Source organism: Octodon degus, unplaced genomic scaffold, assembly GCF_000260255.1.
Source record: "Octodon degus isolate 3935 unplaced genomic scaffold, OctDeg1.0 scaffold00026, whole genome shotgun sequence".
In the NCBI taxonomy this organism is placed as follows: Eukaryota; Metazoa; Chordata; class Mammalia; order Rodentia; family Octodontidae; genus Octodon; species Octodon degus.
In genome coordinates, this window is record NW_004524602.1 from 16,424,683 (window position 1) to 16,434,552 (window position 9,870).

At 49.3% G+C, this 9,870-nt stretch overlaps 1 protein-coding gene across 1 annotated transcript in view; it reads right to left on the reverse strand.

Moving 5' to 3' along the window:
- The window catches only part of Fam81a (family with sequence similarity 81 member A), a 30,675-nt gene extending 21,596 nt beyond the window's left edge, over window positions 1–9,079 (reverse strand). The window contains exons 1-3 of the mRNA XM_023712657.1: window positions 9,039–9,079; window positions 8,025–8,298; window positions 412–665 (exon numbers count right to left, since the gene is read on the reverse strand). Of these exons, the coding sequence (XP_023568425.1) occupies window positions 412–665; window positions 8,025–8,298; window positions 9,039–9,049 (539 nt within the window). The 5' untranslated portion in view covers window positions 9,050–9,079. The remainder of the gene's footprint in view (window positions 1–411; window positions 666–8,024; window positions 8,299–9,038) is intronic.
- Window positions 9,080–9,870: the final 791 nt, after the last annotated feature.

Consider the following 9,870-nt stretch of genomic DNA (forward strand, 5'->3'; position numbering starts at 1 on the left):
AAAATAAATTAAAAAAAAAAAAAAGAAAAAAGAAAAGCCCCTTAACCTTTGAGAATCCTCCCCTCCCCCCTTTTTTTCCAGTACTGGAACTGAACCTGGGATCTTGCACATGCGAGGCAGGCACTTATGCCGCTGAGCTATCTCCCCAGCCCTTCAGAGTCCTTATGCAGATCAATTCATCATTGCAAGAGAAGTGCTTTGAAGAATACAGAAAAGAATTGTGTGACTTAACACAGCGTCCACATTACTGAGAAGTGAGGTAACAGTGGAGTGGCAGGATGTGGCCGCAGAGAAACAGCGCCTCCACAGAGGCCCTAGGGTGCCCTAAGCTGTCCTTCTGGAACAAGGTACCGCCGTGACGCACTGACTTAGGAAGGCTAAAGTCAATCAGCAGTCTCCGCACCGTCAAATCAAGGGCCTGCAGGGCACTCCGCGTGCTGCGGGGGGCCTGGCAGCAGGGTGGGGACCCGCAGGCCAGGGCCACCCCATAAACGCACTCCAAAGACGCAGGCGGAGAGCACAGGCGCCCTGTAGCGGCGATGTGTGTGTCTTCTCCGACTCTTTCTCAGACTTGCTCTATCTCTGAAGGACTTCCTTTCCCCAAAGAGCACAGGACAGGGCCCCTCCCGAGGAGGCCGATGACACGAAGCCAGGGACATCTGGTCCTGAAAAGGGAGCACAGACCAGCCGAGATATAGCACAGACGGGCAGCATCCCAGTTTATTCACTGACACTGAAAAATCTCATTGCCAGGCATGGAGGTCCAGGCCTACCATGCCAGCACTCTGGGAAGCTGAGGCAGGAGGATCACCAATTCAAGAACAGCCTGAGCAGGTCAGCAATTTAGTGAGACCCTGTCACAGAATAAAAAACAAGAAGAGGGCTGGGGATGTCGCTCAGTGGAGAAGGCCCAGGGCTCCAGCCCCACTGCTGCAAACCAAGCCAAGCCAAACAACAGTCATCCCTGTCCTCAGGATGCAATGAATATTCAGATTCCTGTGAGCTCATGCCAACAAGACGAATCTGGGTGCGAATCACCCACTGCCTCTGCTGGGGCATCACAGTGGGCCCAGGCCCCTCGGCTGCAGGCTGAAATTTCATTTGCAGGTAAAAGACACTAAGTCCAATGGTCCAAAACTTCTCTCCTTTCCGGAGTGCTGGACGCACGCCCAAGCAAGTTCCTGTCTGTCCGCCCACTCCACGTTCACTTCCTTGTCTTCGCCTCTGCTCTGACGCATTTTTGTTGTTACTGCTTCTTGGGTTTGCGTGTGTGTGTGTTTAAGAGAATTTTAAAAATAGTTTAAAAAGCATTACAAATGATACAGAATTTTACTAAATAAAATAATAGGAATTCAACCATGGTTGTTATATTGCATAATGTTGTCTTCAAATTAGTTGTTCAGATTACCAGATGTGGGCATGCAAAATCAGTCCCAAAAATGGTATTAAAAAGGAGAGAAGAAAAGAGAAAGGAAGCATTCACAGCTCCCTGCAGTAGACCAGCAGAAATCAGCTTCTCCTCTGGACCTGGCTTTCCGCACAAGCCAGGCGCCTCCCCTCAGCCACGCCTCCACCCCTGCTTGGACGGCTGCGCATCCTGAGTTCTGAGAACTCTCTGCAGTCTACTGGACAATTATTAAACAGCCAAGTGGCAGAATCTACTCAGGTAGCCGGAAGCATGTCGCCATCGCCCATAGCCCAACTAGTCAAAGGGAACGTCCGAGCCAGCAGGACACCCAGGTCTACACACGTGGACGCTAGGAATAAGCTGCAGGTTCCAAGAGGCCATGTGCAGACCGGGCTGCCCAGTTCCCCAAGCCAGAGCCCTGAGCAAACCTGGGGGTTCAGACCACACCCTCCACTTGGAGCCAGTGGAAGGGCAGGGCCTGGGCTCCAGGAAGTGGTAAGTGCTAAAAGAAAAGACAGCTGGGTAATCCAGACATGTATAATGCACAGCTGACTGTGTTATCTCTTCTAAATTTATAATGATGACAATTTATGAAAAGCTTATGAGAATAAATTATAGATGACCCCTCCATCCATATCACAAGGCCAACTGCTAAAGGGTGGGGACCCATTAGAACAATCGGGCCTCTCAACCGACACTGCAGCACTTGCCATGGACGAGCGACACACAGGAGCCATCTGTCCTCACGTTGGAAGCTGCTTGCAGAAGACGGGCAAATTCCAGATTTTACTGAGCAAATGAAAGACAAGTATATATCAGTAGGCAAAATAACAACAGCCAGGCTTGGTAGCTGCGCCTGCGATCCGTCACCGCTGGAGGCTGAGCAGGGGGATTTCAAGTTTGAGCCCAGCTTGGGCGATTCAAGGACTTAGCAAGACCCTGTCTCCAAAAATTTCAGAGGGGGTCTAGGGATGCAGCTGAGTGCAGAGGCCCAGGGTCCCAGCCGCAGTACTGCCAAAAAACCGAGGCAACTCACTACCAGAACTAATTAACAATCTATAGACAAAAGAATACACCTTCACGCCGCAGTAATCTGGATATCCTCATACCTCTTGCTTTAAATATGCAACTCTCACCTTTTGCATAACATTTACCCTACCAGTTTATACATATTTATTTAGCGGTACCGGGGATTGAACTCAGGCCCTTGCACTTGCCAGGCCATTCTACTGAGCCATCTCCCCGGCCCCCAGTTTTCATATTATTGATAAAGACCTCCTTTCCGCACGACATTGTTACTGGGTATCACTACTATGGATGCATATGTGCCCCTAAACTTCACATGTTGCAGCCCTCCCCCCTGGGCGATGGTGTCCCAGGCCTCTGGGCAGGCTTTAGATCCTGAGGTGCAGCCCTCACGATGTGACCAGCGCCTTAGGGAGGAGACCCAAGGGCTTACAAAGGCCCAAGAGGTCAGCTGGCTGCAAACCCAGAAGTGGGTCTTAGGTCTAGAACTTTCCAGCCTGCAGAACTGTGAGAAATACATTTCTGTCATTTAAACCACACCACCCATGGTAATTTGTCACAGCAACCCACACTGACCAAGACAGGCATGATTTCATATTGATGAATTCCGGCTCCGGTGTGGCAGCTCTGTCTCACCCTGATTTTGGTTATGTTCAGGTAAACATGCTTAGCTTTATAATGTAGTGGGGTCCATATAATTAGAACTCCATAATGAAGTCTTAAGTTTCTAGGCTTCCTTATTACTGCTTTAATATGATATCTGGCTGTGACCAGTTATACAAAAGTAAACACTCATATGCAAAGTAAATTTTTTTTGGCCAAAATTAGATTTTATTCAGCTTTCCTTCCTTGCAGTGGAAATTATCTCATTTGCAAATTTGCATACGCTAAAAATATGTATAAATGGAAGAGGGCTGTCTGGTACAGCAAGAATAATCATTACGTAAGATGTGTTTCAGATGTTGGAAAAACAACGAAATTACAACTTCTTTAAAGCCCACGGCATTGTAAACTGCCCCAAAAATGTTTAGAAGAATATGAGTGCGCCAGGTGCGTGGTGCGTGCCTGTGATCCCAGCTGCTCGGGACGCTGAAGCAGGAATAACACAGGGGTGAGCCCAGGCGGGTCAGCTTACAGAGACCCGGTCTCAAAATTAAAATTTAAAAGAGGGCTGGGGATGGAGCTGAGAGATACTGTAGTTGCCTAGCATGTGTGCGGCTCTGGATTCAAGATTCCATCCTCAGTATTGGGGGAACAGGGGAAAAGGAGAGCAGGGAGGGAGGAAAGGCGGGAGGGAGGGGGAGGAAGGGAGGAAGGAAGAGAGACCTTTGTGGACTGACAAAGCGTAAAGCAGTGATGACTCTGGTTTCCAAGCTTTGCTTGTCAATAAGCCTAATTACGAAGGCACTTCAAGTGGGCGTTGATTCAGGTGAATCAAAAGAAACATGGGTTGGTGGGAGTGCAGGCTGGTGCAACCACTGTGGACATCAGCACGGAGGATGCTCAAAACACTAGGACTGGAGGCCCCACTGGGCCAGCCATTCCCCTCTGGGTATTTTCCCAGGAAAAGTATAAACATCAGACCACAGTGATATATGAGCACCTATGTTTATAGAAGCACAATTTTTAAAAAATTTTTATTTTTAGGGAAGGGTCTACAGGGTGTTCAGGGTCTCACTGCTAGATCGGACTCGTAGTGATCTGCCTGTTTACAGCCTCCCAAGAGCTGGGATTGCAGGTGTGCGCCACCACAATAAACATTATTTTTGTATTAGAAAAAAAAGATGGGTCAGGGCAAACTCAGTGAGAACTAAAGCTAGAACTAACTGGCATCACGAACAAGTTCTGGAAGGAGAATAGGTTATGTAAAATTGAGAGGTGATTACAGAAATTGAAGGTTCTAGAAAAGCCCCATAGCAGCAAAGCAGGAGAGGCAAAGAAGTCTCCTTTGGGGGTTTAATCCCTGGCTTCCTCCCAGCGTGGCCCCTGGCTGGCACCAGGGCTTCCGGCCACTCCCAGGTCTATCTGGAAGGTTGCACTTGGCGGAGAGGACCGCCTCGTCTCTGCTATCCTTGTGACTTGCGTACTTGGTTACTTCCTGCACGCTAGCTCGCGATGGTCCACGCCCTCGATGGTCAGGGATAACCCCAGCCAGGCCGCAGGCTCCTCCCGCTGTGGCGGGGCTCTGAGGAGGTGCCCTGCGGACTGGCCCTCTAAGGGCTGGGGCAGGGAGGTCACACCCTGCCACCTTCCTGCCTACGAGGACACAGTCCGCCCTTCCGACCTGGGCACACAGCCAGCAGCACACAGGCTCCAGATGCCTGGGCTGGGAGCTTCCTGCCCTGCGTAAATTATTGACTTCCAAGGGTTTTATTGTAATGGTTCCACGCTGGGCAGCGCTCCTGGCGTTCTGCTCCCTGCACCACGCCTGGAAAAGCAAGGAGGAGGAAGGCACAGCGCTCTCGCTGGGAAAAATTCACAGCCTCTCAGAGTAAGTGGACTTGTAAAGAAATGAGGCTGGGTTTATTCAGAAAATGCCATGGTAACATAAAAACTAATGTAGACTCCTACTTCAAGCTGAATGCCAAGATCAGCTCCAAGTGTAAATGTAAGAAGTAAAAGTTTTGAACCGGAAAAATCTCATTGTGATCTTGTGTTAATTAGCAAAGGATTCTTATGGTAAATCACAAAAGCATAAGCTTAAAAGAAAAAAAAAATCTAATAAAATGCACTTTTTAAAAATTAAAACTCAGCTGGGGAGATGGCTTAGTGGAGTAAGTGCTTCCCTGGCAAGCTCAAGGGCCTGAGTTCAATCCCCTGTTCCACAAAAAAAAAAAAAAAAGAAAAGAAATCTGTGTTTCTGGGGCTGGTGAGATGGCTCAGTGGTCTAAAGCACCTACTTAGAACAAGCTTAGCAAAGCACAGGGACCACGGTTCAATCCCCCAGCACCACATGCCAGCCAGCCCCGCCCCCTGGTGGGCTGAACTGGCCACACACACACACACACACACACACACATAAATAAATAAATAAATAAAATTTTAAAAAAAGTTTTAAAAAATTAAAACAGGCGGGGGGTACAGCTTAGTGATGGAGTTTTTGTTTGTTTAATTATTTATGTGATACAGGGTCTTGCTGTGCAGTTCAGACTCACAGTGATCCTCCTGTCTCCGCCTCCCCAGCGCTGGCATTACAGGCATGTGCCACCACGCCCAGTCTTGGTGGCTGACTCGGTGTGCCCAGAACCGGGGCCAGCATGGCATGTGGTACCAGGGATTGAACCCTGGTCCTTGTGCTTGCCAGGCAGGTGCCAAGACTGCCGAGCTATGTCCCCAGTCCTAGTGATAGAGTTTTTGGATAGCTTATGCAAGAGCCTAGATTCAGTCCCTAACAGCACTAAGCATGTTAAAATCTTTTGTACGTCAAAGGATAACATAGGGAAATGAAAATAAAACCACAGAATAGCAGAAAACCCGTGTATATCACATACCTAATAAAGGGCTTGTATCTACCCTATACAATAAACTGGCAGTAGTTTTGAATAAGGCAAATAACCCAACAACCCAAATCTACAGTGGATTCTAGTGTGCTACAAGGTGGACAGACTTCGAAAACCCCGTGCCACGTGAAGAGAGCCGGCAGAACAGGACAGACTGCCATTGTACGATGACACTAGATGAAGTCACTGTAGTGTGCAAGTTCATGGAGGCAGAAAAGCACAAGCGAGGTTACGGAGGCCAGAAGGGAGTGGGGCGGGATGCGCTGTCTGATGCATTTGGGACGACAAAGATGGTGGAAATGAGTGGAAGCGAAGGCCGACGTGGTCAATGGGCTCAGTGGCTCATACGTCTAGAAAAATGGTTAACGCGGTGCCTTCCCATACACCCAGTGGGCAGAAGGTGCGACCCCACACCTCCCCCAAGGACTACCCGATGACCACCGCACACCTGCACAAAGGCGCTCATGGTCAGCAGCTAGAGAACTAAAAAGTGAGAGCGTGAGACGCCCGCGGGCATGCACGCACGGGCAGGGAGCAAGCAGCGCCACAGGCACAGCTCGGGGTCACACACAGGGCCTGACACGCAGCAGGCCTTGATCACGTCACTGTCCCTGACACTGTCAGCGCTGGGGAGGCGGTGGAGACCCTGGAACGCTCACACACTGCGAAATGGAACAGCGAGCTTGCCACGCTGCTCTGTAAAATTACACACCAGCTCACTGGAAGACCAGCAGCTCCACTCCTAGCGAGTTATCTGAGAGAAATGCAAACCTTCTCCACGGGGAGGACTCGTACACAATAATATTCACAGCAACTTCAATGATAGTAGCTATAAGTTGGAAACAACCCAAATGTTCATCAATTAATAAGTGGATCAACGGAAGGAAGATGGTCTATTCATACGGCAGACTACCACTCAGACATAAAGAAGGAACTTGATACACTGGGGACACAGGTGGACCCCCAAAGAAGTTATGTTCATTGACAGACGCCAGAAGCAAAGGACCTCAATACAGATGGTTGCATTTACATGGAATGCCCAGAAAAGACAAATTTATAAAGACAGAGAGTCGGTGAGTGGCTGCAGTGGAAATAGGGCTTAAGTTTTACAGAGTGATGGCAAACTCCTCAAATGAAATTGTGCTGATGACTGCACAGCTCTATAAATCAACCAAAAATCACTGAATTGTATATTTGCAATTGGTGAATTATTGTGGTATTTAAATTATCTCTCAGTAAGGCTGTTCTTAAAAAATTACGAATCTGGCATGACAAAAAAGAAATGATCTAATTTCAAGAAGCATAATTAAGACAATCCCATGACTGGAAGTGAAGGCTTTCCCCAGTCTGGGCATACGTTTTCTATTCATTAGTTAATACTTCCATGTGGACGGCATCCCCACTGGCCAGTAACAGAAGCTCAGCCCTGAGCGACCTCAAACTCGCTAGATGACACTGTGTGGATCCTGTGATTGTTCACAGAACAGCAGTAAATTTAGAAATTTATTTATTTATTTATTTATTTATTTATCAAGGGGATTGAATTCAGGCCCTTGTGCTTGTCAGGGAAGCACTTATTCTACTGAACCACTTCCTTGGGCCCTATAAATTCTAAAACTATGCTAAATTAGATAATACTGGCCTTTCCGGGGCCCATTTCTCAGCAGAACAGCAATAAAGAGAAGCATGTGAGGCGATTCAGGTTTCCAGCCCACCTGAACTATTTCACAGATAAACACGATGGCCTAGAAACACTTAATCTGGAGCAGCAGAGGCTGACCTAGTAATTGATTTAATAGCTGTCTTCAAAGGCGGGAAGGGTTTCCCCAGAGAACTGTCTGAATAGTCCTCTCTCTCCCTGGAGAGCCAGGCATACCGCCCTGATTTAATAATCAGCAAGGAACACTTGGAATCAACACAAGCAACACCGAGGGGAACTACTGCCGACCTCCGGAAGCGGCTGGGCGTGCTGGAGCAGGCTGTGTGCCCGGCTGTCAGCGCGGCCAGCCGGCCGACAGCTCACGGGGAAGCACAGCGCTGCCCGCCTGGCAGCGAGAGCCCCGCCCCGCCCCGCCCGGCACACACCTTACCTCGATGTCCCGGTTCAGCTGCTTGACGATGGCAGTGATGTTGCGGATGTGCTCTTCCAGGAACAGCCTCGCCAGGCGGTCGCCTCCCCCTTTGTTCTGCATCTTCTGCAGACTGTTGACGATGTCGTCCTTGATCCGGAAGGCGTGCTCCACCAGGGCCGCCGTGGTTTTCTCGTGGCAGAGGATCCTGTCCTCCAGCTGCTCCACCAGGCTCACGGAGGAGTAGGGGGCCATGCTCAGCGACTGGCTGTGGCGGGGCATGGTGCGGACCCGCCTGCGGGAGGGACCGCGTCACCAGGGGTGTTGGTTGGGAGAACTGTACACCCAGATTCGGACTACAGCCTGACTGTCCCTGCGGGCTGCATGGGGTTGGAGCCAGGCGTTCTGCTCAAGAGTGAGCCCTTCGCGAGGCCTGAAGATACCTGAGCCCACAGCCCAGCAGTGGGTGGCACGCAGTCCCGTGACCTCCAAGAGCAGGAATCTGGCAGAGGTAGCACTCGGAGAGGCCCAGAGTGTGAGCTGAGGTGCTAAGGTCAAGCTTGTGGAGTCTGACAAGCTCTCCCTCCTTTCCACGGCCCACGCAATGTCACAAACTAGCTGCCCACAGAGCCAGGCAGGTGACACAAGGACAAAGCCCCTGGTGCACAAATCCCTGAGGGACTGACCCTGGGACTCTGGGGCTGGGTTTCTGCTACACAAATAGTGACCAACAGCAAATACAGGTCCCTTTTTGTCCTGTGGGCCCCTGATTTGCAACTTTGGATTTAAGAGGGTTATCGGGGACATTTTAAACTAAGTTAAGAGAGTTAACTCAGACCGCCAGACTTTAAGTTCAAGCCCACTGTGGGGCTACCACGAACTCACACAGTATAGTACAAACCAGAAGCCAAGGGAGGGCCCTGTGCAAAGCTTCTCTTGTCCTTGAACAGAACAGCTGGCAGCCACAGGCTTCGTGTATGGTAACCCTCACACCCACTGCCACCCTCGTGCCATTGGTGGAAGGGAAAAGTATACCTTAGATGCATATTTTCCTTATATTATATCTTTCTTCGGTGACAAGAGAAGGAAATGCAGGGCTCCATTGGGCCATTTTCTTTTTAATAATTCACATCTGTTGAAAAATAGGCACTAAATTATTTAACAGTTTATATCCAGAAGTTAAATGACCTCAAAAGTTTAAAGTTATCAAGTAGCTTGTGCATTATGCTGACACGCTGATCCATGATATTGTTAAGTGTGTTACAGCCTGTTCATGAAATGAGCAGCAAAAGTTTTAAAATAAGAATAATTGAATCTGGCAGCATCAAAGTGCTTCTGAAATCAACGCCGCTGAGCCTTGCTGAGCAGATCCGCCGGGACTGAGGAAGGGCGCTTCCGGCCTTTCCCATCTCCACCTGCCTTCCAAGCTTGAGGAATCACTTTTCCAGAAACAAAGCGACTCCTTTAGCAGTTTATTCCACTGTCCTCCTCCACAGAAACCTGCAGGGAGCCAGGTGGATTCGGCCTCGGTGGGCTCGCTCTACCGCAAATATGAGCACTTGACTCTAAGTCATCCTAAAGCCAGCAACACGGGACTGCTTAACGGGACCTGCTTTGGGGGAAGATGGTGACGTTCTTCATGAAAACGTTAAAGCTCTGCTACAAGACGTGATCATTTATCCGCAGCTTACCTGTGAGGGCCACGTGATCATCTCAACCGGAGTTTTCTCACGGATTTCATGTCATTCTCAGGACTGCTGCTACCTGGCATACCGCAGTGAGTGCCTGGTAACCGAGCTCTGACTCAGTAATTAGGGCTCGTTTAGAAACTGGATTCAAGAAACATTTCTGACCGACACCATTATTT